The following is a 26,691-nucleotide window of genomic DNA, read 5'->3' on the forward strand; positions in this document are numbered from 1 at the left end:
CTTCCAGCCTTTTCCTTGAATGTCCACTGTAGCTGGGACTCCACATGCCCTGCCCAGCCTCCTCTCTGAATGCTGCCTCCCCCACCTGACAGACTGCTGTCAGACTACCACTTACTCCTGCCCATGGCTCCCACCTCCTCCTCATTCTTACGTCACCTCACATGTCATTGACAGCAAGAAACTGCCTAACCCCTTATGCAAAGCAGCCCCCTTACATCACCCTATTATTTTTTTAATCCTCACCTAAAGATATGTTTTTACTGATTTTAGAGAGAGAGAGAGAGAAACACTGATGTAAGAGAGAAACATGGATGGGCTGCCAGGGCCACCCTTTTTTGTTGTTGTCCATGTTCCACCTGAGACCTGAGAATAGTTTTCCCATTTTATTTTTATTATTATTAGTGGCCCAGTGCATGAAATTTATGCATGGGGGTGGGGGTGTCCCTCAGCCTGATCTGCACCCTCTCACAATCTGGGACCACTGGCTCCTAACCGCTTGCCTGCCTGCCTGATCACCCCCTAACTGCTCCCCTGCCAGCCTGATTGATGCCTAATTGCTTTCCTGCCACCCTGATCACCCACAACTGCCCTCCCCTGCTGCAACCCACCTCCTCTGCCAGGACCACCTCCTCTGTGAGTGTGGCCATCTTGTGGGGGCCATCCTGTGATGATGTCATGTGTGAGTGTCACTTAGGCTTTTATTAGTATAGATTATTGACTAGAGGCCCAGTGCATGAAATTCATGCACAGTGTGGTCCCTAGGCCTGGCCAGTGATCGAAGCAAGAGTGTCTGATGTGAAAGAGCAGGTCCCAGCTGACCTCTGGGCCCTGGGCAGCACCTGAGCACTCGGGTCCCCACATGGAGACTTGCAAAGTCTGAAATTATTTTTAAATTGTGGCTGATGCCGCGGGCTGGCTAGCAGTGTGGGCCCCTGGGCCACCAAGCAGTGCCATGCAAAAGCCAGGCTGGCCTCACAGACTGGCTCCTACACAAATCCACAGGGAGCCCAACTGGCCCCTGTGGTCCCTGCGGCTGCAGCCCAGCTTCCTCTGAAGATACAGCGCGGGTGTGAGGCAGGCTCCTCACTGGCACCTGAGTGTGGGGGCTTCCCCTGCGTGCCAGCCCTGGAACCCAGGGGGAGAATAGCAGGGGGAGTGAGAGAGCAAGCTGGGCAAATACCCTGCATTCTCACGGCACCTCTGTCCCCATCACCCCCATGTTCCACACTGCCCCCTGGTGGTCAATCATATGGAGCAATCAAACTCATTCTCCTGTTGAACTCCTGAGGGGACACTTTGCATATTAGCCTTTTATATATATACTACACATATATATTTATATATTGTGTGTATATATACTATACATACATATATATATACTCTGAATGCATAATAATCTGGCCACTCAAAAAATATATATATATATACTGTGTGTGTGTGTGTGTATATATATATATATATATATTTTTTTTTTTTTTTTAGAGGCCCCATGCATGGGTGGGGTCCAGCCAGCCTGGCCAGGGGGAGGGGACATGGGCGGTTGGCCAGCCTGCCTGCTGGTCACACTCCTGGTCAAGGGGACAATTTACATATTAGCTTTTTATTATATAAGATATACACTGAGTGGCCAGATTATTATACGTTCAGAGATCATAATAATCTGGCCACTCAGTGTATAGATTTCAGAGAGGAAGGGAGAGGGGAGAGAAATAGAAACATCACTGGTGAGAGAAAATCATTGATTGGCTGCCTTCCGCACGCCCCACACTGGGGATTAAGCCTGCAACGCGAGCAATAGCCCTAACCAGAACCAGGAATCAAACCGTGGACTACTGGTTCATAGGTTGAAGCTGCACCACTGAGCTATGCTGGCTTGGCTGTTTGTGTTTTAATACTCACCTTAGGGTATGTTTTATTGACTTTAGAGAGAGGAAGAAGAGATATCATTCATAGATTGCCTCTGGTACACTCCCCAACCATGGATCAAACCCACAACCTAGGTATGTGTCCTAACTAGGAATCGAACCTGGAACCTTTTTGGTATACGGGACCATGCTCCAATAAATGAGCCACCTGGCCCTGACCAGGGCAATAATTGTGTGTTTAACTGTTGGGGTATTTTTCATCGGTTGCACCATTCTGCATTCCCACAGCAATGAATGAAGGCTCTAGTTTCTTCACCTTCTCCAACATTTATTATCTGCTTTTTAAATTTTTATTTATTTGTTCTTTTTAAAAATATATATATATTTTATTGATTATTTTACAGAGAGGAAGAGAGAGGGATGGAGAGTTAGAAACATCGATGAGCCGAGATCGGTTTGGCTCAGTGGATAGAGCTTCGGCCTGTGGACTGAAAGGTTCCGGGTTCGATTCCGGTCAAGGGCATGTACCTTGGTTGTGGGCACATCCCTGGTGGGGGGTGTGCAAGAAGCAACTGGTCGATGTTTCTCTCTCATCAACGTTTCTAGCTCCCTATCTCTCTCCCTTCCTCCTCTCTATAAAATATCAATAAAATATATTTTAAAAATATATAAATATATTAAAAAGAAAAAAGAAACATCGATGAGAGAGAAACATCGATCAGCTGCCTCCTGCATACCACCTACTGGGGATGTGCCCACAACCAAGGTACATGCCCTTGATTGGAATCGAACCCGGGACTCTTCAGTCTGCAGGCCAATGCTCTATCCACTGAGCCACACCGATTTTGGCTTATTTGTTCTTTTAATCTTCACTTGAGGACAAGAGAGAGAGAGAGAGAGAGAGAGAGAGAGAGAGAGAGAGAAGGGAGGGAAGAGAAGGAAGGGAGGAAGAGTGAGGGAGAGGGAGAGGGAGGGGCAGGGGAGGGAGGGAGTTGATCTTTGTCAGGGAAAATATCGGCCTAAGTCCTAGGCCCTAGGACATGACTACCCACTATAATCTGTCTGTAGTTCAATATTTAATTTTCAAACCATCTTTTGTTATTTTGGGTCTCTGAGTTTGCAAGTCTGCCACACAGGCCTCCCCTGAGCTTGTCAAGTTAGCATGTGGCTCCTTTCGTCCACAGAATCGAACCATGACCAGTTCATAGGTTGATGCTCAACCACGGAGCCACACCAGCCCGGCTATTTTGTAACTTTTTAAAGTGTTTGTTGAAAAACACTGGGAACTCCTGTGTTTTCCAGACAAAATACAGGACTGACAGTTACATTTGAATTTCAACTAAATAGTGAATGTTAGATAAATAAAGAATACTTTCCTTGCATCACTATGTCCAAATATTGCATGGCACAGTCCCATTAATAAGTGGCTCTTCTTTTTTTTTCTTTTTTTTTTCTTTTTTTTACCTAAAATTCAACTTCTAACTGCCTTCAAGGTGTTTTCACTAACTCTGGCAGTCCCAGCCAGAGGACTTATCCCACTTGCTCACAGGGATCCAGAGGGCCTCCCTTAATGCCTTGTGTGTTTTTTGGAGTGCGGTGAAATACACAGGCTATAGACTGAGCATTTCAACTACAGTCACAGTTTAGTTATCAAGTAACTTAGCTTTGCTTAACATAAATTTTGATATAAAACATGATTTGGATTTAATGGTGGACACGGACATCAAACTCTATACAACTAAATCAGAGCTTCCTACAGATAATTCGGAAACTATTGAAAATACCTGAGAGACTTTTAAAATGGGTTCTCTTATATTTGATACTGAAAAAAATCTAGGAAATTTGAAAACATAGAAAAGCTATAAAATACATGTAGGCCACTTAATCACTGAATATCTTGAATACATTAGCCATGGATAATCTGACTGTTTAAATGGCCCGTTTGAACTCTCTTGCTTTGGAGAACTAACTGTTCTTCCAGAGGGTAGCATTGAAAGTGCCACCACGTTGCACTTCTGCATGATTCTCTGCTAATGGCACTTTGGACTTGTTTTGGTGAAGTCATTATAGACATAACATTTATTATCACTGTGGATCCAGTTGTTGGGTATTGGGTTATCAGGTATTGGAAGAAATAAATTTTGAGAAGGTGTGGGGGGTAATACATTTCATAAAATTTTACAATGAAGCTCATGACTAACCTTTGAATAGCAAGAGTTTTAAGTATGCTATTAAAAATCTGTAATGAACAGCTAAATTATCAGATAGTGAAAGAAACGTGAGCTTGCCAAAGATTTCAGTAAAGATTTTGTCTTTATTCGATAATCTTAAACAAGTTACTGTTAAACACTGAAGGAAGAACCTGCCATTGTTCCCCATCTGGGTGTTGCTGTTTACATTCCTTTGTTGAGCCTATATCTTCATAAGCTTTTTAGCAAGTATATGTTGAACACTTCTGTTTCATTGTCAAGACAGGATCAGAGGCCATGGATACTGACAACAGATTGGTCTTTTTTATTCTGTCTTTTTCCATGATTATATCTACTGCCTCATCTTGATTTATAAGCAAAACCTAGACAACCTACAAAAATGTGTTTTGTAGTTTATCTAGGAATAATACAGAAAATATTGCTGTTATTTTTGGTGAAGAAAGTCAATTTTGTACAGTTTATTTCGACGTAAATAAAATGTGAATTTGTTTTAAAAAAACACACAAAAAAACCCACTTTCTGGACAAACGAAGGCCCCGCCCCCGTTTCCTAGCGAGGCAGCCACACCCCAGCTCGCAGGGCGTGGCCCCAGGGCGGTCACGTGACGCGGCCTCCACCCTTACGTAGAGCGGATTTGCGGGCCCGCCCGGGCGTGCGTGAGTACGTGCGTCTGCACGCGTGCGCAGACGGCTCCTCCCTGTGCACCCCGGCCCGGCCCGCCTTCCGGGTTCTTAAAGCGCCGCGGGCGCGGTTGGCGACGGGGACGGCGGCGACATGGCGGCGGCACAACTGGTGGTTCTGGGGCTCGTCCTGCTGGGCGTCGAGCGCGGCTTCGGGGCCGGTGAGGACTGGGATGGGCGGGCAAGGGTCACAGGCGGGCGCGGGCTTTGCCTCTGGGGTCCTGCGGCCGGGGCGGAAGGCGATATCCGGAGAGCTCCGAGGGCGGGAGTACCGGGCTCAGCAGGCACCAGGTGTTGGGAGGCACCCTGGGGACTCCCCGCCGGGGTGGTGTGTGGGGAAACCTTGACTAAGGGGACAGATCAGACCAGGGAGATCCCTGGAGGGGAAGTCCTAGATTCCGGACAGCCTGGGGGAGGGACGGGGTCCGGGAGTGGCCTGGCCCCTTCGGGAGGGATTCTGGAGGCGGCCCCTCCCTTACGCTCCCTGAAGGAAACGGACCTTCCGGCAGCGTCTTACAATCTCCTTTGAACCGGAGCTGAGGAGCCTGGGGAGGTAGCCTGAGGGTGGGCTCCCGCCCGGGTGTGCTGGAGCGAGGGGTGCGGCGGGGGGCTGGCCCGGAGCCTTGGCTCTCCTCTGGAAAGCAGGCTGTTGTTCCTAAGTGGTCGCTGAAAGCGAATGCATGTGAGCGCCCCGGAGTCAGGCGGCTCCGGGGTTTGGCAGGGATTGTCATTCTTGACGGGATTTAGTTCTGAGTCTTGCTCCGGATATGCCCCGGCTCCTGGTGTTCGCACAAACACTTTACGTTCAAACCCTGGTAGAAAGCCAACAGGTTCTGCTGCCTGTTTTTCTGATTTCTCGGCACTGATAAAGCGGCTAAATCCTCCTCCCTCCCTTTACAGGGGTGGAGTAGGCGGGGAGGGAGGGGGGATTTTCCAAGGTCACCGTAAGGTCGTCCTGGCCTCTAGTGATGAGCAGGAAGTGGAGAGAGTTTTTGCCGAATATCCCGTCGTTAAATGTTAGAGCTTTTCCTGGGGGTGACAGGTGTGTGGTTTGGATGCTCATGAGAAATGGACTGAGGTAGAGTTTTCCAGGGGAAGGCCTGATAGAGATGTTTTTTTCACCCGGATAAAGGCTTCCCATTTGGTTCTGGGTTAAAGATTTATAGCGGCCAGAATGTAGGGAACAAAGTGCAGACCAGGAATGGTCTGGGGCTCTTGTGGGGAGGCAGGACCTGTTGGGCTCTGAGAGGCTGGTCAGCTGCCCTGGGCAGGAGCCCAGAGAGACTGCCTCTAGTAGAAGCTTCACTGGTTGTTCCTGATCTATTTTATGGTGTCAGTCGCCTCTTTTGTCTTTATTATAATCCAAACAGCCATTTATTGAATGCTTCTGGGTGAGGGCCTGTCTTCCTGCCAGCACTCTCTGGAAGGACTCGGGAACCTGTAGACAAGTGAATTAGGAGGACACACAGCTGCATTTGGCAGCTTGAGCCCTTTGGAGGTGTCCCTCGATGGCTGTGGACAGCCAGTGGCTGGAAGCCCCTGTGGTCTCATCTGCTGGGAGCACAGTTCCTACGTTTGTGCCTCTCTCCTTAGAGCTTCTGAGCCCCAGCCAGGAAGCCAAGCGGGTCTGTGCCATTTGTGCATCTTTGGAGCTGTTCTTGCACATTTGCCTGAGTCTGACCCCCCTGGGACTCCTCCCTGTTTTGTCCTCTTTCACTTTTGACAGCTCCCCTTTTCCCAGGGTGTCTTGGAAAGGTCTGAAAGCCTTTCAGAGGACGTCACCACGTGTCCTTTTCCTGCCTAGAAGTGACTTACTCTCTTGGCCAGGTCAGCGCCCCAGAAATGCTTTGGGGGCTCTGCCAGGAACAGGTTCCTTGACCTGAGCATCAGCACCAGCACCTCCCTGTCCCCCGAGGCCCTGGGTTGATTATCCTGCCTCTCTGAGATTACCTAGAACCCTGGAGTGTTGCCAGACAGGGACACCTCCTTGGGCTGAGGACTTGGCCTCTCTGAGCCGCAGGTGAAGGGAGCTGGAGCTGCTTCCTGATGGATGGAGGGGAGAGGTGAGGAGCCGCGGCCGGTATCCCTGAAACATTCTTGGCTCCTGTCTGAGCCGTGCCTGCTGCCATGGGTGGGGAGAGGGCGGGTGCCTTGTCTCATCCTGCAAGTTCCTTGGCTGTTTACCACGAGGCCTGCCTGGCTCCACGCCCCGGCCTGGCTGCCGAGTGGGCACGGAGGAGGGGTGGCTGTTTTTAGATGAAGGTGACTTTACTTGAGAACGTGGGTTACGGTCACGGGGCCAGAATCACAGAGTGGAGTTTTCACTCTTCTCTCCCTGGTCTCCTAGTGTTCTAAGGGTGCAGGCTCCTGCCTCTTCTCCCTGTGAATTCTAGGGGTGCTTCCCCCAAGTCACCTGGGCACTGTGTTTGGTCAGGGGTTGCCAGAGGATCTGTTTTTCAACCTTTCTCCAACATTGCTCAATCCCCTCCACCCCCACCCCCTTCCCCACCCTGCACAGGAACCTTTGAGACTATTTTTCCTAATGGCCCTGTCCCAGTGATATTTTAATATCACCGGTTTTGGCATCACTTATAGCAGTAGGCCTGTGTGTGTGGTGACCCTGGGTAGTGCAACAATCCTTGTAATGCCTAAGATACCCCCCTGCCCCCGAGTCCCCCTGGGAGTGTTGTGGCCCCATTGCGGATGCACGAGAGCGATGTGGTAGCATGGCGGGAAGGCTGGCAGATGGCCCAGTGGGCCTTGGTCCCCTGCTGTACACGGCCCTCAGGCTGGAGCAGGGGTGTCTGCCTAAGGGGCTTTAGGCTCGCTTTTGAGCCACCTCATTCTCCTCCAGGGAGGCAGGTGCCGCTGGGACAAGATCTGACTGACCTCCTTTCTAGCAGCTCCTGGGTGAGGGAATGAGAGCACAGATGGGGGTCCCAGCTCTACTGTAGAGAGAGGCAGGCCTGTCAGAGTAGGGCTGCCTTGTCCTCAATTCCTCTCCTCACTGCTCCCAGCTTTTCATATAGCTGCTTGTTTTATAATCTTGGAAATTTTGATTCCTAAGAAGTGTGACAGTGGGGCTTCTAGCTTCACACCCTTGTCTGGTTGTAACTGTGCCTGTCCTGAGTCCTGTGAGTTGCTTTTAGGCCAACGCAGGTGGGGAGACCTGAAGGCCCACTTGTCCCTGGGGCTTTGGGGTTGGCTGTTGAACTTTTTGCTTCATCCCTGCTTGCCTGGAATTCTGAATCACCGTGTCCTCTTTTAAAGAAAGAGTCGGCAGGTGGCCAGTGGTGGGTCAGGAGGACTGGCCTGCTCAGGAAGAGCCTGCCTGGCTGTGCATGTGTCCTGTTCACAGGCAGGCCACCATCCTCCCAGACGTAGACACAGCTGGGCAGCTGGGTCTGCATGTGTCAGGTTCGCAGTGGGACAGAATGGGGGTGCCAATAGCCCACTGAGGACATAAGTGCCAGGCCCCTAGCTATTGCCCTGGGACCCAGTGCAGATACCCAGTACTGCACCCTCAGGGCATGCTCATCTCAGCTGCGCATGGGTCATGTCAGACATTACAGCTGTAATGTCTCCTGAATAAAGCTTTCCTACTGCCCTGTGGGTTTTGAGGTTTATTTTTCTTATGTTAATCATCCGGGATTAACATTTTTCCCATTGATTTTAAAGATAATAGAAGAGAGAGAGAGAGAGAGAAACATCAATGTAAGAAAGATACATCAATTGGTTGCCTCCCACACATGCCCCATTGGGGTTGGTAGTGGAACCTGTGACCTTTGGTGCCCAGGCTGATGCCCTAATACTGAGCACACTGACCATAGCTTGAGGTTTAATTTTCTTAATGACTAGCCCGGTCTGTCTGTGGATGGGTGAGGCTGAGCAAGCTTTGCTTACATAGTGAGAAGCTGCTGTCCATGGATGCAGAATACCTTTCCTGTCATTTCCCTCTGGATGGCAGTATTAGGCCTGAGCCAGAGGTTTGCTGCCCAAGGAATCATTGTATACTGTTGCTGAGTTCCATACAGCTAAGATAACTATTCAGATAGGGGTCACTATCTTAGCAATTCTGCCCAGTTTCATGTGTTTTGTTCTGTGATTTCACAGTTTTGCTCTAAAAAGTCACTCTGTGTCCCCAGTGAGGAAGCAAGTGTCCAGGGGGAGCAGACCTGCTGAATGGCTGCTAGACTGCTGGGTTTCTTATAGCTGCTTTTCTGGAATGGTTGACTCTGAGCAGAAGTTGTTCAAATATAGTCTCGTATTCTTCTTTTTTTTCTTTTTTTTTTGCCTCGCTTTATACCACAGGCTTCTCCCCACAAACTACAAGGAAAAGAAGCTCATTGCAGACAGTGTGGCTGGGTTTGTTTATGCTCAGTCCTGTGGGCATGGCTTTTATAAGTACCGCGCTAGCCGATTGCGCCACTGGAGCTTTAGAAGACGTGCCTCGCCCTGAGCACCAGAAGGTTGCTGGTTTGATGACTGGGTCAATGTGCAGGTTGAAGGCTTAATCCCCAGTAGGGGGCGTGCAGGAGACAGCTCATGTTCTGCTCTCCCATAGATGTTTCTCCTCTCCCTCACCCTTTCTCTCTAAAAGTAAATCATTAAAAAAAAACAACAACAACCCTAGCCAGTTTGGATCATTGGCCGTAGACTGAAGGTTCTTGGGTTCGATTCTGGTCAAGGGCACATACCTCAGTTGTAGGCTCAATCACTGGCCCCAGTCGGAGTGCATGCAGAGGGCAATCAAGGACACCTCCAGGTTCCAGTCTGTGGGTGACCATTCTGGAAAATCAGGCACTTCTGAGTAAAGCTCTGCTTTGAAGCGATTCCAAAGAAGACAAATGGAGGCCAGTGTGGACAGCCCTGTGGTGCCTGGACCCTGTGATGGTGGGCAGGGGTGTACCCACAGCACCTGTCCTAACGTAGGGACAAAGCTCTGGTGTGGACATGGGTGTGCTCGCCGCCTCACCAATGGTGGCATGGCTGGGCAGTGGCAGGCCTGTCCTCAGAGGTCTCCATTTCCCTCACCCTCAACTTCCGGTCCGTGGAACACCTTCCTGGCTTTTTATCTGAACACGGGGAGGGCTGGGCCCTGAGGAGTTCTCCCGGCTCACCTCCCCTCTCTTTGCTTCTCACTTTCGGATTCCTAGTGATTTTCACATTTCGATTCTTCAAGAGACCATCTGAAACTAACGAGAAGATTTGCCTAGTTGGAAATCGAGTTGAAGGGCCTTTACTCGATTTGAATCCACCCTCAGTGTCCTGGGCAGGACAACATATTGTCTCCTGTACAGGGTTTTGTGGCTGTTGTGAGTGGGCTGTGGGAACTCTTGAGCTTCAAGGAAATTGGGATCTATGCTGGTCTGGACCCACGAGTTGGGACCCTGGGTGGGTATTGGTCTCTGTTCCCACGCCTGAGATCCATGTCTCTGTGACAAAACCTGCATTAGCCCTGCATCCTGCCCAGCAGCCCGTCACACCAAAGCCCATTAATTCTGTAGGAGGCAGCCTTCCTGAACATGCCCGTGTGATTCAGGCCTGTAACAAGGCTGTGAGTGGAGGAGCCACTGTGAATTAGCTGTGGGGCAAGTAGGCAGGCTCTGATCCCTTGGCTAATCTCTCCTTTGGCCACACAGGCAATATCTCAACTTCCATGCTTGATGTTGGCTCCAAAACACGCCTCACCTGCACCTTGGACTCCAGTGACACTGCCATCCTGGGACACCGCTGGATGAAAGGGGACAAGGTGCTGCAGGAGGACTCGGAGGCCGATCTGACGACGCAGTTCGAGTGCGTGAGGCCCATGGAAGCAGCCAGGCCCCATGTCCCGCCGGTCCTGGCAGAGGAGGGTGGGCCTCCTTTCAGGGAGCTGGGCCCCTGTTGCCCTGTTTGCTCTGATGTGGTCTCGCTGATAACAGCCGTGTGGTCAGCGGGAATGAAGGCTGTGATTCGTGGGCTCACTTTAGACAGACGTTAGATACAAGCTCTGTTCATATCCCTCAGCTTTGAAAAACTCAGGAGCCAGGGAGAGACCAGTAGCTGCCAGACATCACGGCCTCCATGACCCTTTCTTTTTCTTCCAGGCGCTGAAAGGGAGAGGGGCACTATATGAGTTCCCCTCAGCCTGGAACCCCTGTGTTCCCCGTTTATTAAGGTCTTGGGCACTCAAGGCTGCCCAAGTTGAAGCCTTGTCTTAACTGAGCCCAAGCCAGCTCTGGAAACACTGAGCTCTGTTTATGGGCTTCTAGAGTCACAGTACAGAAGCCCATTGGTTTGGGTGCCAGGTCAGGAGTGGGGTCAGACCCATCTACCATCCCCAAAATCACCTCCCTTCTTGATGGGATATGGTCAGTTAGTGCCCTCCTGCAGGATCTCCTGATCATGACCTCTGAGGCCTGTTCTGGCCCCACAGGGTCACCAGTAGAGGGTCAACTCACGGCTGCATCTGCCTGCAGGGTCGACACACTCGAAAGCCCGGGACAGTACTCCTGCACCTTCCTCTCGAAACCTACGGACAGAACCGCCAGCGTGAATGTGAAGGGTGAGTGAACGTGAAGGGGAGCGGCTTTGTGGCCCCAGAGCACTTGGAAGGGGCAGACTCATCCATTCCTGGATGAGAGGAGCCCGCACACTGAAGGAGGGTCGGCTCCTCCAGGCTGTGGGACTCAGGCTCCACTGTGCTCTGCTCCCCACCAGGTCCCCCCAAGATTAAGGCTGTGAAGAAGTCCGAGCATGCCACTGAAGGAGAGACAGTTGTGCTGGCCTGCAAGTCTGAGTCTTTCCCCCCAGTTACCCAATGGGTGTGGTACAAGATAAAGGGCGATGAGATCGAGGTGAGGGCTGCACCGGCCTCGGGGGGGGCAAAGGCCTGGGCCTCTGCCCTACAAGGTCTGCCTGTCCCCAGGTTTTCAACAACGTGTCCAAGAACAAGTTGGTGGTGTCCTCGGAGACCAAGACGGAGTTGCACATCCAGAATCTAGTCCTGGAGGCAGACCCTGGCGTGTATGCCTGCAATGGCACCAATACAGAGGGCACTGACCAGGCCGTCATCACTCTGCGTGTACGCAACCGCCTCGCTGCCCTCTGGCCCTTCCTGGGTATCGTGGCTGAGGTGCTCGTGCTTGTCACCATCATCTTCATCTATGAGAAGCGGCGGAAGCCAGACCAGGTCCTGGATGGTGAGCTTGCCCCACGCCCTCGACTCCCCACCTGCAGGGGACCTGGACACCATCCTGAAATGCTGTGTAGAGGAGAGCGCTTGGGTTGAGGGACAGCCCCCTCTTACAGGTCGGGATCAGGTCCCCAGGCTTCTCAGGAGCTGCTCTACCTTACTTAGTTTTTATTTATTTTAGAGAGAGAAACATCAATTTGCTGTTCCACTTATTTATGCATTGATTGGTTGATTCTTGTATGTGCCTTGACTGGGGATTGAACCTGCAACCTTGGCATATGCTTTAACCAACTGAGCTACCCAGCCAGGGTCTCCTGCCCCACCTTCTGAGGCTGGGACCTGCTGCCTCCACAGCCTCACTTGGCTGCTAGCAGGTGTCCTCTAGGGAGCATCTGCCCTCAGTTGCTTAGCCTTCCCTCACATCAGCTGCTTGGGTCCTAGGGCCAGGACCAAGCAAGGCCGAGACTACCTGATGAAGCTCAGGAAACCTGAGCCGCCCTGGCCAGGTGAGGGCATCTGCATGCCTACTGCAGGTGGACAAGGAGAGCAGGCAGGGCTCCCGGAGGCCCTTGGGCTGACCCCATAGCTCATTTTGAGGGTACAGGTCCCAGGGATGGACTGCCTCCCCCATGACCAGTCCCTGCAGCACAGGAACCACGTTGACACCTGTTCTTCTCTTTCACATGGCTTGGCTGCGCGTCCGCACAGATGAAGACATGGGCTCTGCTCCACTGTGAGTCCCGGCCTGGCTGAGCGTGGGGGGTGGGGAGGTGGTGTGGGCGGGATTGGAGGAGCTGCTGACCTGGATGCCCCTCCATCTGTGACTGGGGGTGGGGGCAGCTGTCTTGTCCTCCTGAGCACTGAAAAGCCCCCTCCTGTCCCCAGGAAGAGCAGCGGGAACATGAATGACAAAGACAAGAACGTTCGCCAGAGGAACGCCAACTGAGTGAGCAAATGAGTGAGGTGAGGAGCGTGGCAGGATGCGAGCGAGGGCTCCCGCCCTGCCAGAGCTGGCGTCTGAGTGCCCCTTCCTTCCTTCCTGCAGACAGTGAGGAGGAGTCTGCGCAGGCTGAGCTGCTGTCCAGAGGAGCCTGGTGGTCCAGGTGTTCACACCATTCCAAGTCCTCTCCCCTTAAAGGAAACCTACCCTGCAAAGTAGACCACACTGTTGACTCAAATCACATGTTTTCTCTTATTTTTAAAAGAAACTAAGCTAGGGTTTCCTCTATGTAGAATTCCATTCCTTAGGGGTTTTGTTTTTTAATTTTAAGAGCACTCCAGGGGAGCTGTGAGGTTCTGTGGGAAGCCGCTGCTGTCCCCTGCCTATCCCTTCCTTGTTCCTTGCACCCCCAACCCTACTCTTGGTGTCCCCTGGCCATTTAATCTAGCCTCTAGTCCGTCATGCCGGGGGCTGTGGAGGGCAGACTGGCTTTTCCCTGAGACGCCTCCTTCCACAGCTCACCTCCTGCGGCTGCTTTCTGCCACTTCACTGCCCTCTTCAGGAGGGCACAGGTCACAATGCCTGGTGTCCTGCCTGCCTGCAGCAAGCCCCGTCACATCACTGCAGGTCTGTGTGACCTGGTACAGCCTGACTTCATGGCCACCCCTCAGAGTATCCCCCTCCCTGCTCCTGCCATCCCCACTCTGGAGGAGGGGGTCTGGGTGACCATCATGGGTGGGAGTTGCTGTAACAGTCCCATTCGCATCTGTGCCCATGGTGACTGAAGAGAGCCCCTCCCCAGTCGGGCCTGAGGTTTCTTCCTTCATGGCATCCTGACTTACGTGGGAGCCCCCAACCCCACCTGCCTGCTCACCAATAAAGGCTGACCCACCTCTTCCTCTCCTGGCTCCTGTCTGTGCCTGTCCTGAATCTTACCAGGAGAGTTCACGGGGCAAGAGCTAAGCTGTACTGAGGCCTAGAGGTTGCAGTGCACGTAAGGGCCGGACAGTTCAGGGTGGAATGAAGCTGAGCACTTGGATTGGGAGCTTTGTTCCTAGGACAAGGGGTAAAAGGAGGGTGGGCAGCCACAGAACCATGGGGGCCCGTACCAGGTCTGAGTGGAATGAGTGGTCACTAGGTTTTAGAGGCTCTGAGTGATTCCTGGGATCCTTCCCCCTGGCTCCTTCCCCCAGTCGGATAGGCAGCCTTTACTCTCCCGTCCTGTGTGGCTGGTGCAGCCGGGACTCCAGAGCTGTGTAGGGGAAGGTGCAAGTGGGAGCACCTGCAGCCTGGCCCTTTGGGACTGTTACAGCTGAAGAGGGCTTAGGCCTAGAAAGCAAGAAGGGGGGCCTGCTCATCCAGACGGCACCCCAACAGGTGGGGAGGTATAGACAGGTTGAAGGGCCAAGGAGCAGGGGGTAACAGGAGGGACGGCCTCACTGAACCCTGGACTAGCAGGTACCATATGGGCTCCCGCCTGGCATAGTGGGGAAACTGAGTCTAAGGGGAAAGAGCTTGTCCAGGCTAAACCCATTTCCACACCTAGGGAACTGGACACGGGCTCCGACTGGAAGCAGGTCTGGGTGAGTGAGGGCTGTGGGGAGCATTGGACCAGGTCTTCCTGGGTCTCCAGAGAAACAGGCTTTTTCCGGTGTTGGGAAAAGGGGCGGCATAATTGCCACAAAGCTGGAACAACCGGCTATGCCCATCAGCCACCGGGTGCCTATCCACTGACCAGGCACTTCACTGAGGCCACACAGCTGCCAGCTACCAGTCTGATTTCCCCAAGCTTCTGGAGGTGGGGGGAGAGAATAGAAGGTTCTTTAAAGGATCCCTCACCCTGTTTGTCCTGCACCCCACAGCCTGGGAAAAGTCACCCCTTATTTCACAGAAAACCGAAGCCCGATTATTGGGGACTGTCCCTGCCAGGCCCTATCCTCTGGCCACCACCAGAGGGTGCCACTTGCACACTGTTGAGTGGGATGAGCCAGGGAAGTAAATTCACAAAGCCCCTTGTTTTTTATTTTATTGAGGAAAGGAGAGATCGAAACATTGTTAAGAGAGAAACAGCATCTATTCACTGCCTCCTGCATGCCCCCCTGCTGGGCATCCAGCCCACAGACCAGGTATGTGCCCTGATCTGGCATCCAACCAGCAACCTCTTGATTTATGGGTTGATGCCTAACCACTGAGCCACACCAGTCTGGTGAGAGCCCCCTGTTTTTACTGCCTGGTCCTGTGTGTCTTCCCGCTGGACACACCTGAATGCCAACCTCCCTGAGCCTAGGGGTCCCTGGGAACCCACCACTTTAAATTCTGTGGCCCGTTGTTACACATGCCTATTCATGCTCAGCAACATTGGTTGGCACCAATAATATACATGGGGCAGAGCAGTCTTTGGAGAGGCCTGAGGTCCGGTGGGAAGGGCCTAACCTGTGATGAGGTGACAGTGAGGCTGACCCCTCACTAGGGATGGCTTGGCTAGGCCTCCTGGTCAGCCTATCCAACTCAGGGCTTGAGTGGGTGTTTGCTTGCTTTGGGTCGGATGAGGCAGCTGCACTGGGTTCTTCACGATGGGCAGTGCTGCTATAGTTGGGTGGCTCGTTGGAGCATTGACCTGTGCACCAGAAGGGGGTGGATTTGGGGTACATGCCTGGGTTGCAGGTTTGATTCCTGGTTGGGAGTATGGGAGGCAACCAATCAATGTTTCTCACATCAATGGCTCCCTCCACTTCCCGCCATTCCTTTTCTAAAATCAATTTTAAAATTATTTAAAAAGTTGTTTTTGAAATAAAAGATGACCAGTGCCGTGGGGTCAGATGTGATTTTTGTGGAGCCCAGAGCAGCAGATGGAGGGTATTGCATAAAGCATCCTTCCTCCAGGGAGAGATGTGCTCATGGTGTGTAGGTTGCCGTCCACTTCTATGCACATAGAAAATAAACACAATTAGCAACTGGGCCAGCAGCTTTTTCCGGTGTTGGGAAAAGGGGCAGCATAACTGCCAGACAGCACCACCTGGGGTCCCTTTCCTCACACCCAGCAAGCAGCCCTGTGCCACCAGGGTGTTCTTGGTGACAACTCACTGAACTTACCTCAGTTTCCCCGGGGGTGAGATGGAGAAATCCAAGCAGCCACATCTGGATTTATGAGAACATCTTTGGCAAGTGCTTGGAGGGTTCTGGAACCAAGGTCTCCAGGTCTGCCTGCTCAGGGCAGAAGGGCTGTCAGAGGAACAAGAGCCCATCCCCCAGACTGCTTTGAAATGTTCCATCTGCTTCTCTGTGACACGGTGAGCACGGGCTGGTGGAGGCCTCTGTGGGCCCTCCCTGAGCCTCTGCGTCAACCCCCATCTGGTGCCATGACCCTAAGAGTGCCTCTATCTGAAACAAAGGGCTGTCAGACCGGGCCTCCCACCCCTCCTGGCCCCCAGCAGAGGTTCTGGGGGCAGTGAGCTCAGCAGGGAAAGGAAGCCCAGTGAGTCCTAAGCACAACTGACTGGAGACCCCACCCCGGGTGCAGACTGAGGCCCCGGGAGGGATGCACTTGCCTCGGGGTGGACACCAAGGCTCTGTCCTGCACAGCGGTGTTTAGACGTGCCACCCCCCTTCCTAGAGGTGGATGTGCGGTCCCAGTCCTGCCATGCATGGCTGTCAGCCCTTCAGTATTTCTTGAGTGTGGCCATGGGTTTCCAGCTCTTAAAACTTAAACTCCAGGGCTCCTCACTGGTCCCTAAACTACGGACTTTAGGGCTTTGGATCTGGGCCTGCCCCAGCTGCTGAGGGAGTGTGAACTGGGGGCTGAGAAGTCATGACCAGTGCTGTGGGGTGGCCTTGAGGGAGGGGAACAATAGAGTAAGGGCCTGGGGCCTGTTGGAGTCTCAGTGTGCGGAGGCCTGTGGCCCAGAGCTCTGGATGGTGGGGGAGACGGGCTCCTTTCAAAGCTACTGGGGAGTCAGTAGCAGATTTAGGCAACAGACCATTATAAACTTAGACCATTGTAAACTCAACCTGTGGGTCGCAACCACTAGCAGGATCGCCTAAGACCATCAGAAAAACACAGTTATTTACATTACGACTCATAACAATAGCAAAAATTACAGTTATGAAGTAGCAACAAAAATGATGTTATGGTTGGGGGTCACCACAACATGAGGAACTGTAATAAAGGGTCATGGCATTAGGAAGGTTGAAAACCACTGCCCTCGGTCCTCAATATCCCTTCCCACACAAGGCAGGCACACCTGCCTCAGGCCTTTACACAGGCCATCTGCCACTCTTCCTGCAGATGAACTTGTCTCTCCCTCCCTCCTGGTCTTCATTCAGACAGCACCACCTGGGGCCTCTGGACATCACACCACACACCTTCCTTACCCCTTTCATGGCTCTTAATAGCTGTGTAGCACTTACCACCTTCTAAAGGACAATATGTTGCCCTAACCAGCTGGCTCAGTGGAAAGCGTGTTGGCCTGCACACTGAAAGTTCTTGGGTTCAATTCCAGTCAAGGGCACATGCCCAGGTTTCAGGCTCGATCCCCAGTAAGGGGCATGCAGGAGGCACCAATCAATAATTCTGTCATTGATGTTTTCATTTCTCTCCCTCTCCCTTCCTCTGAATCAATAAAACATATATATATATATATATATATATATATATATATATATATATATATATATATATATATATATATATTAATATGTTTTTGAGGCCCGATGCACGAAAACTCATGCACTGGAGGGGAGTCCCTCAGCTCGGCCTGCCCACCCTCACAGTCCAGGAGCCCTCAGGGATGTCCTACCGATGGCTACCTGAGCCTCTGGTGGTCCTAGGAGGTTGGGCAGCCACCATCAGAGGCTTGCCTGCACAATCATCCCTCAGGGGGTGTCCTACTGATGGCTTAGGTCCACTCTTCCTGGGGAGCGGGCCTAAGCTGCAGTCTGGCTCCCTCTGCAGGAGGCAACCAGGTTGATCAGGGGAAGGCGCCGCCCCCATCACCCCGCTACTGCTGTCATTGCCAGCCACTGTGGCTTTGTCCAGATGGATGTCTGGGAGACATCTGCCCTAATTACCATGTTACCCTTTTATTAGTATAGTTATGTATGTATGTGTATATGTTTTATTAAAAAATACATATATATTAAATATATATGTAAAATGTTTAAGCCCAGACCGGTTTTGCTTGGTGGCTAGAGCGTCGGCCTGCCGACTCAAAGGTCCCAGGTTCAATTCTGGTCAAAGGCATGTGCCTTGGTTGCGGCCATGTCCCCGGTGGGGGGTGTGCAGGAGGCAGCTGATCGATGTTTCTCTCTCATCGAGGTTTCTGACTCTCTATTCCACTCCCTTCCTCTCTGTAAATAAGCAACAAAATATATTTTAAAAATAAAATGTTTATTAAAAAAACACTATATTTACTAAACATATGTTTGTAATATTAGTTATCTGCGTTCCCCTCTCAACTGTCAGCCCCTGACCAGATGCTTAATAAATATTTAAGAATGAATGAATGAGTGAGTGAGTGAGTGCAGAGAATCCTCTGACCTGGCAAGTAGAGAGAGTGGGAGAGATGCCGGAGGCTGGTAGCAGCCCAACCCAGGGTGGAACCTGTACTCCGTGGAGGAGTCACCGGGACTTGGGGACAAAACTACAGGCTCAGAGAGAGGCTGGAACCTGTAGGCCCCAGAGCCCTTGACTTGCGGCTCTATCCCAGGTCCCTAGGAAGCAGTTGCAGGTCTGCCTCTCCGGCTGCCAGCCATGGTGGGTTCTCAGGCTGGTCTGCACCAAGTTCACTTCCCCACTCAGCAACCAACCCCAGGGGTCCTGGCGGCTTGCCCAGACTGACATCTTCCCAGGGCGCACATAAAAGATCCCCCTTCAGCGGGAACACACATCTGCCTTGTGGGGGGGGGGGGGTGCGGCGCACAGCCTGGCACTGCCAAGTCTGCCCAGCCTCTCTTGCTGCCTCTGGACAGACAGTGGCCCTGCCTGCCTCCCCAGGGTCTGGCTGAGGGCAGCACAGAGGTGGTCCCCGGTAAAGGTGTAGGAATTCCCAGGGCTCAGGGCAGCCTGATGGAGGCAAGAGACAGCCTAGCTCAGCTCACCCATTGTCCAAATGTGCAGGGACAAGTCACATCTCCACTCTCATGGCCCTGACATCGTGGTGGGTGGAGGCACCCAATATGACATCAGGCTGAAAAGTGCCATGAAGGCTGAAGGGTCCCCGGAGGTCAGGGCTCCTGTGTCCTAGGCTGGGGTGTTCCTCCCACTCTTTGAGACCCCTCCTTTTCCTCCGTCTTTCCTTTGTGTCCATCTCTAGCTATCTCCATCCTCCTCATGACACCCTGGTTGAGCTGGGGGAAACAGGGGAGGGGCGAAGGACAGAGTCCTGGGCCTGGCCCCCTGTCACCTAACACCAACGTGGCTCCAGCCCCAGAAACAGAACCTCAGGTGCCTTCTCGGAGCTGGAGGCAGAGGGGTGGGCTGGAGGCTAGCAGCCTGTCTGGGGCAGAGTAATTGGGCATCTGGAGGGAAGGGATGGCAGGTTCTGGGACTTCCGATTCTTTTAAAATATATTTTTATTGACTTCAGAGAGGAAGGGAGAGGGAGAGAGAAAATCATTGATTGGCTGCCTCCTGCATGTCCCCTACTGGGGACAGAGCCCACAACCCAAGGCAGGTGCCCTTGATTGGACTGAACCCAGGGGACCCTTCAGTCTGCAGACCGATGCTCTATGCACTGAGCTAGGACCTGTGTTTTTTTTTTAATTATTATTATTATTATTTATTTCAGAGAGGAAGGGAGAGGGAGATAAGAATGATTAAGAGAGAACCACCAATCTGCCGCCAACTGCTCACCCCACACCGGGGTTCAGGGATTGAGCCTGTAATCCGGGCATGCACCCCAAGCAGGAATTGAACTGTGACCTCCTGGTCCATAGGTCGACGCCCAACCGCTGAGACACACTGATTTTAAAGCCCACTAATTTTGTCCCGGCTGAGTAGCTCAGTTGATTAGAGCATTGTCCCTACACACCAAGGTTTCGGTTTGATCCCTAGTTAGGGCAAGAATCAACAGATTAATGCATAAATAAGTGCAACAACAAAGTGATGCTTTTCTCTCTAAAGTCAGTAAGTAAAAATTTAAATGCCCACTAAATTCACACTGTGTCCCACTGTGATTTAGGACCCTGTGTGAGGGTGTGAGTCACCAGCGCCCTTCCTATCGGCCTCAGTTTCCTTATATGAAGGTGGGGGGAAGGGGCGACTGAGGAGTGAGAACAGCGGCATTGACCCCACTTTGCCCCTTCCCACATAAGTTATGACATAACACATTCTCCCTGGAGGGGGCCCTCAAGTGAACAAGCAAGGCTCTCCTCGCCTTTAAAGACAGCCTTTTATTATGGAAATCTTCAAACCCAAAGACAGGAAAGAGGCTGGCGCGGGAACGCCCCATTTCGCGTCCCGCCGGTAACGGTCACCGCCCCGCCGGGTGCTCTGGGAAGAAAGAGGAGAAAGCCAAGGCCAAGGTCGCGTGCAGAGGTTCAGGCCCCGTGGCTGGGCTCGGTGACCTTGAGCGCGTCCTGCCGTTCCGCAGGCCTCGGTTTCCACTTCTGGGAAGATACCCGGGCCGGTCTTTCAGGGCTCGGGGCCGCGTGACCTTGGGCCGTCCCCGGCGCGCGGCCTCAGTTTCCCGGCGCGCACACGGGCGGAGGCGGGATTCCCGCCCCTGCCCAGCCCCTGCGAGCCAGGCTCCACCCCACGCGACTCCGCCCCGCCCCGCCCCCGCCTCCCCCTCCTCGGGCTCCGGCCAGCGGCGGCGGCGGCGGCTCCGCTCCGCACTGCCCGGCGCCGCCTCGCCATGGACGCGCGCGGGGGCGGCGGGCGGCCTGGGGAGAGCCCGGGCGCGACCCCCGCGCCGGGGCCGCCGCCGCCGCCGCCGCCCGCGCCCCCCCAGCAGCAGCCGGCGCCCCCGCCGCCGCCCGCGCCCCCTCCTGGCGCCGGGCCCGCGCCCCTCCAGCAGCCGCCCCGCACCGAGGCGGCGCCCCCGGAGGCGGCGGACGAGAGCGGCCCTCGGGCCCGGCTCCGCAGCCGCGACAGCTCGTGCGGCCGCCCGGGCACCCCGGGCGCGGCGAGCACGGCCAAGGGCAGCCCCAACGGCGAGTGCGGGCGCGGCGAGCCGCAGTGCAGCCCCGCGGGGCCCGAGGGCCCGGCGCGGGGGCCCAAGGTGTCGTTCTCATGCCGCGGGGCAGCGGCGGGGCCCGCGTCCGGCCCGGCTCCGGGGCCCGGCCCGGCGGACGAGGCGGGCAGCGAGGAGGCGGGCCCGGGAGGCGAGCCGCGCGGCAGCCAGGCCAGCTTCATGCAGCGCCAGTTCGGCGCGCTCCTGCAGCCGGGCGTCAACAAGTTCTCGCTGCGGATGTTCGGCAGCCAGAAGGCTGTGGAGCGCGAGCAGGAGCGCGTCAAGTCGGCGGGGGCCTGGATCATCCACCCGTACAGCGACTTCAGGTACTGCCCCCGGGAGGGGCGGGCGGGCGGGCTGGCGCGGAGGGGGCGCCGCGGGCGGAAGCGCCGGGGCTGTCGTCCTTGGAGTGTCTCGGGAGGGCGGGGCGGTCGCCCCGCGGTTGACCTCGGGGCCCCTTGGTGACCTCGGGCGCGTCCGGGACCCGCTGGAAGGACCTGGGCGCGCGAGAGGCTCCGCCCTTGGAGGGGCCCCGGGAGGGGCGCGCCCTCTCACGCACCCACACATTGCCAGCCCCGCCGGGAGGGTGCACGTCACAGCCGCAAAACTAGGGTCTGGGCGCGGAGGGACGGAGAGGACGAATAGAGGGGAACGTGAGCGCCGGGGAGGCGGCAGAGCGGAAGGAAGGAGGAAGGAAGTGCGCCCTGGAAGGACGCGCCTCGGAAAGGCCGGCAGAGAGAGGGTTAAGCGGACACGGCCCGCTCCACGATTTCCACCTGCGCTGCGCGCCCCTGGGAGGCGCGTCCAGTCCTGAGCCTGGGTGTTGCGCGAGGAGGGGGCGCTGAGCATCCCGGGGTCTCCGGCTGTGTCTTCTCTGAGCCGCCCAGCCTCTGGGTGGTAGGCACATGTCTCAGTGGGTGTGTAGATGTTACGGATAAAACCGGTTGATTGATGCGTGGAAAGGCTCAGAGCGAGGTTAGGCGCAGGGTCACCACCGTGCCCCCCTACTGTCCCTTTTGAAGCCGAGAGGAATCCTAGGGCCAACCTACAAGACCTGTGTTGTTGCTGTTCTTGTTCCTTGGCTTGTGCTCTGTGGCCTGCGAGCATGGACACTGCAGACCTTGTGTGTGATCACGAGCATGTGACTGGGGGGCGGGGGGTCCTGGGGGCGTGGGCCGAGGAGTGGGGAGGAGCGTGCTCCTAGGGGTGTGTCTGTGTGGTGGGTCACTGGGATGTGTTAGGGGGAAATGGAGGGGTGTGTGTGCGTGTGCCCGGGTGGGCGTGCACCGGTGGGCAGTGTTTGTGAGTTGTGTGCACCGTGTGTGTGAAGTTTTGTGTTCGCGAGTGGGGTCCATGCGGGACGCTTCCAGGCCTCCCAGCCCAGCTCTCAGAAAAGGCGCGGTTTCAGCACCACGGACAGCATCCCAGCCCGGCTCCCAGCCCTCCCGCCAGAGCTCCCCACAGAGGTTCTCCACCTCCCCGCCACGTCCCGCGTCCCAGGTCTCCACTTGACAACTGGGGAAGCCCAGGGGCACACAAATCTGGGACAAGGCTGGGAGAAAGTCTGGGATTTCGACTCCTCAGCCCTCAGACCTTCCCTGTGAAGTGACTATAGCCTTAACCAGTGGCTTGAGTTTTGAGAGAGGCTATGGAGGGGTGAAGGGTCGGGGGCTGAGGGGCAGCCCAGAGGGTATGCATCTGGATGGTCTTGACCTGCACGGGGGCTCCGCATTCCTTTGTAGGTGGTACAGGCTGGGAGAGCTGGGGTCTCAGCTGTGAAGGGTCATGTCCCAGTCTGTGAAAAGGGGGAGCTGGTGCCAGCTGGCTGAGACAGTGCCCTGAGGACATGGAAGGCAGGGAGAGGTGGCTGCAGAAAGTGACCGTTTCCTCATCCCTCCAGCACTCAGGTGGTCCTGGGCTTCCTCGTCTTCTCAGAAGGGGTAGTGTGGGGTGTGGTTGAGGGGTGCTGGGAGGAGCAGTTGGGCTCCTCAGCCTGTGTCCCTTGAGCACAGTCGCCTGTGGGATCCTGGGCAGGCCATGAGGTCTGGGCTGATTAGATAATTATAAAATAGAACGAGCAAATGGAGGGTAGCCTGTAGCTGGGACTAGGGGAGCCACCGAAAAACTTAGGTAGGGCCGAAACTGGATAGAGCGTCGGCCTGCAGACTGAAAGGTCCCAGGTTCTATTCCAGTCAGGGGCATGTATTGGTTGTGGGCACATCCCCAGTGGAGGGTGTGCAAGAGGCAGCTGATCAATGTTTCTCTCATCGATGTTTCTAACTCTCTATCTCTCTCTCTTCCTCTCTGTAAAAAATCAATAGAATATATTTTTAAAAAACTTAGGTAGGGAAGACTGGGGGAAGGTCAGTGGGGGGGGGGAAGGAGATATATGTACTACTATATGTAATACTTGAAACAAACAACAACAACAAAACTAAAAAAAGAAAAAGAAAAACTTAGGCTGCTGCCAAGCTGGGGTGCAGCAGGACCTCCCCAGCCCCCCAGCTTTCAGAACGTTGCCACGTCTAGAACCTCTGATTCAATACGAGACAGACTCCAAGCACATCACCAAAACAATTCTTCCTGAGCCCCACCTGGGCCAGGTGCTGTGGGAGCACCTTAGGAATATTGATTCCGTCCTCATATCAGCTGTGCGAGGTGCTGCAGCTGCCTGCATTTCACATACGAGATAGGTGGGGCACAGAGAGGTGAAGTCACTTGCCCAAAGCCGCACAGCTAGTCAAGGGCAGATCAGGTATCTACACCCAGACAGACTGGCCCATCCATGTTCTTGACTGCTGGGCAGCCTGGCCTCTGGCCATGAGACATACAGGCCAAGAAGCCATGGGAGGAGAAGGCTTTCGGGGGAATTGATCGAGATATTGGGAGCACCTGGATGTGTGCTAAGTGGTTTGAGCAGGGGTCGGCGAACTCATTAGGCAACAGAGCCAAATATCAATAGTACAACGATTGAGATTTCTTTTGAGAGCCAAATTTTTAAAACTATATAGGTAGGTACATTGTTATTAACTTAATTAGAGTACTCCAAAGCTGGCCTTTGCTAAAAACTCAAAGAGCCACATGTGGCTCAAGAGCCGCAGTTTGCCGACCACTGGGTTAGAGCATTGTCCCTCGCAAGGAAGGGCTGCAAGTTCAATTCCCGGTCATGGACCTGGGTTGCAGATTTGATCTCAGCTGGGTCAGGTGAGTGTGGGAGGCAACCAATCAATGTCTGTCTGTCTCTCTCTCTCTCTCTCTCTCTCTCTCTCTCATTTTGATGTTTCTCTCTCTCTATCTCTATCTCTATCTCTATATCTATCTCTATTTCCACTTGATCTTAGCCAAAAGACCGAGAAGCGATTCTATCTCCATCTCCCTCCCTTCCACTCTCTCTAAAAATCAATGGAAAATCCTCAGGAGAGGATTAACAAAACAAACAGTTCAGGGAGCTGTGGGGAGGGGAGGGGCCTGTCTGGATCCACTTTTCCACATTGGCTTCCTTGTCCCTCAAACCCTGAAGATGCAGATACCACTTCCGGGGGTGTCCCTCCCTATCTGCTCACCATTCCTGATTTTGAGTGGGAATTGGGGCGGTGAGGCGGGGGTTCCCTCCTGAGCAGCCCGCCTGGGCCTGGGCCTGGGCCACAGAGTCTCCACCTCCTTGGGCTGCGACTCCTTTGCTTGCCAGTGGAGTCCAACCCTGCACGCCGGCCTGGCACTTGCCTGGTACCGAGAACAGGACAGTGACTGTTTGGCCTCCTCCTGTGAGGGCTGCATGGCGTGTCCGGGGAGGAGGCGTTCACAGAGGCCCGTGGGAGGGAGGCCTCTCCGCCAGGAGGCACTGCGGAGGGTGTCTTCCTCCAGCCCCTGTGTCCTCTATCGCCGGCCTTGAGTCCTCTCTGGAGCTCCCAGCTCAGTTTCCCCAAATGTGAGGTGGTGGTGGTAGGAGCAGAAGGGGGTGCTGGCTCTCACAGCTATGCCAGCATCGCTCCCGGCCTCAGATCCCACACTGTCCTCCTCTCCTTCCTGGGGAAGGATGGCCTTTTACAAGCTGGTGCCCTGCCTCCCCCCAGTGCTTCTGATTTCCAGCTCCCATTCACAAGCCGCTTCCCCCCGGCCCCACTCAGCACATGTACCTGCTGTTCCCACCTGCGTTGTGCCTGCTGCCTTTTCCCTTGGGGTTGTCTGCCGGCCCCTCAGTCCCCCACCATGGGCAAGAGATCCCTGCCATAGCGGGTGCCCACGACATCTCTGACCTCCCTGAGGGGCCTGCTGGGGTGCTGGGCAGGTCGAGGGGAGCTCTGATCCAGGGATGGAGTCATCTCCCAGACAGAGTTTAGGCAAGTGGCTTCCTTGCTGCCTTGCATCCGTTCTTAAGTCCAAGTGCCTCTGAGATCTGACTTGAGTCTTTCCTACTGCTGTTGATTTTCATATAATGTTCTTGAACTGTCTGTTGCTGGGAGGCCTGGTATGGGAGGAAAGAGATGAGAGGGTCCCTTTCCTGACCCTCAGAGAGGTTTCTCCGAAGCCGGGATCCGTGGTGCTGACCTGTTTTTGAGTCATGTCCTCTGGGGTCCCCCAGATGGGGTGTAGAGGAGGTTGACTTGAAGAAACTTACAGGACTCGACACCCTGCCCCCCCGAGAGGGCCCAGAGGACCAGCTGGAGATCAGGATGGGGGGGGGGGGGCGGGCTCTCTGCAAATCCTACATTATCTCAGAGGAATAAACCCCACTTTTTCCAGCGTGGGTGGGCCAAGGGCCAAGGGCTAGGGTTCCCTGGCTCCAGAGCCAGCATGGGAGCAGTGAAAAAACCCATTTCCCAGGTAGGAGGATTGAGGCCCAGCCCACCCCCCACCTGGAGGAAGTTAACTCCATGATCCTTGTAACGGGGTCAGGGCTGGGGTTCACCGAAGCCTCTCTCCTCTCTCCAGAGGCTTCCTGCGAGAATTTCAAATCCCTGGTCCCTGAGTCCCTGCTTTAAACTCTCTCCTCCCCCAGCTTCTCAGGGGCTGCTTGGGGCTGGGAGGGAGGAGCTTCCTCAGCCTCTCGCTTGCTTAGGCCAGACCCTGCCACCCTGCCCGCATCAGCAAACCCACTTCACATCCCAGTAGCACACTTATCTCCCCTCCTGTCTGCATGCCATCCTCTGCCCACTTCCTGGCCTCCTGGCTGCCAGGAGGGGCATCTCAAGGCACATAGAAGTCCATCTCTCCCCTCCCTTCAAGCCTCCCTGCCCAAACTCCCCAGGCCCTGGAGAGCCATCTTCTGTGCCCTCCCCTCATCTCCTCTCCGCTCCTTTCCTCCCCTTCGCCCCCGCCCCAAGCCGCCCAGCCAGCTTGAAAGGGGAAACCCCACTGCAGCCACAGGGCCTTTGCACTCGCTGCTCCCTCTGCCATGGCGCAGTGCCCCTCAGCCCCAACCAGGTCCTCCTCCATAATCCGCTCAAATGCCACTTGCTTCAGGAAGGCCTCCCAGAAGCACCCCTTTCATTTATCTGTTTGTGTGGAACACCGGTCTCCCCCGCCCGAGTTTGGGCCTGAGGGAGACAGGTCTGGCTGGTCACCGTGTGTCCTCATGGCCTGGCGCACCGTCAGCCCCCAGTCCGCCCCGGCCTCTTCCCTGGCAGGAGTATCCCTTTCCTAATCCCT

At 54.4% G+C, this 26,691-nt stretch overlaps 2 protein-coding genes across 6 annotated transcripts in view; both read left to right on the plus strand.

Annotated features, from left to right (window-relative positions):
* Positions 1–4,729: 4,729 nt before the first annotated feature.
* BSG (basigin (Ok blood group)) lies at positions 4,730–13,768 on the plus strand. Of its 5 annotated transcripts, none has more exons than XM_045576606.1 (9): positions 4,730–4,916; positions 6,782–6,784; positions 10,398–10,551; positions 11,217–11,302; positions 11,458–11,594; positions 11,666–11,939; positions 12,641–12,665; positions 12,818–12,886; positions 12,978–13,768. In XM_045576606.1, the coding sequence occupies exons 1-8, from the start codon at positions 4,850–4,852 to the stop codon at positions 12,876–12,878; spliced, it is 807 nt and encodes a 268-aa protein (XP_045432562.1). In that variant the 5' UTR covers positions 4,730–4,849; the 3' UTR covers positions 12,879–12,886; positions 12,978–13,768. The 5 variants fall into 5 exon arrangements, with proteins under 5 accessions (XP_045432562.1, XP_045432561.1, XP_036281051.1 ...); XM_045576605.1 differs by lacking the exon at positions 6,782–6,784 and adding an exon at positions 5,741–5,743 and having other exon boundaries at positions 4,732–4,916; positions 12,818–12,895; XM_036425158.2 differs by having other exon boundaries at positions 4,732–4,916; positions 12,818–12,895.
* Positions 13,769–20,708: 6,940 nt separating this feature from the next.
* The window catches only part of HCN2 (hyperpolarization activated cyclic nucleotide gated potassium and sodium channel 2), a 31,995-nt gene continuing 26,012 nt past the window's right edge, over positions 20,709–26,691 (plus strand). Inside the window, exon 1 of the mRNA XM_036425059.2 lies at positions 20,709–21,368. Within this exon, the coding sequence (XP_036280952.1) occupies positions 20,725–21,368 (644 nt within the window). The 5' untranslated portion in view covers positions 20,709–20,724. The remainder of the gene's footprint in view (positions 21,369–26,691) is intronic.

The sequence above is a fragment of the Pipistrellus kuhlii genome, unplaced genomic scaffold, assembly GCF_014108245.1.
Source record: "Pipistrellus kuhlii isolate mPipKuh1 unplaced genomic scaffold, mPipKuh1.p scaffold_m20_p_8, whole genome shotgun sequence".
In the NCBI taxonomy this organism is placed as follows: Eukaryota; Metazoa; Chordata; class Mammalia; order Chiroptera; family Vespertilionidae; genus Pipistrellus; species Pipistrellus kuhlii.

Coding starts and splice junctions, on each gene's coding strand:
- BSG (XM_045576606.1), top strand. CDS start 4,850: ATGGCGGCGGCACAACTGGTGGTTCTGGGGCTCGTCCTGCTGGGCGTC. Junction 10,552..11,216: donor GATCTGACGACGCAGTTCGA/GTGCGTGAGGCC, acceptor ATCTGCCTGCAG/GGTCGACACACTCGAAAGCC. Junction 11,940..12,640: donor GCCAGACCAGGTCCTGGATG/GTGAGCTTGCCC, acceptor GCGTCCGCACAG/ATGAAGACATGGGCTCTGCT.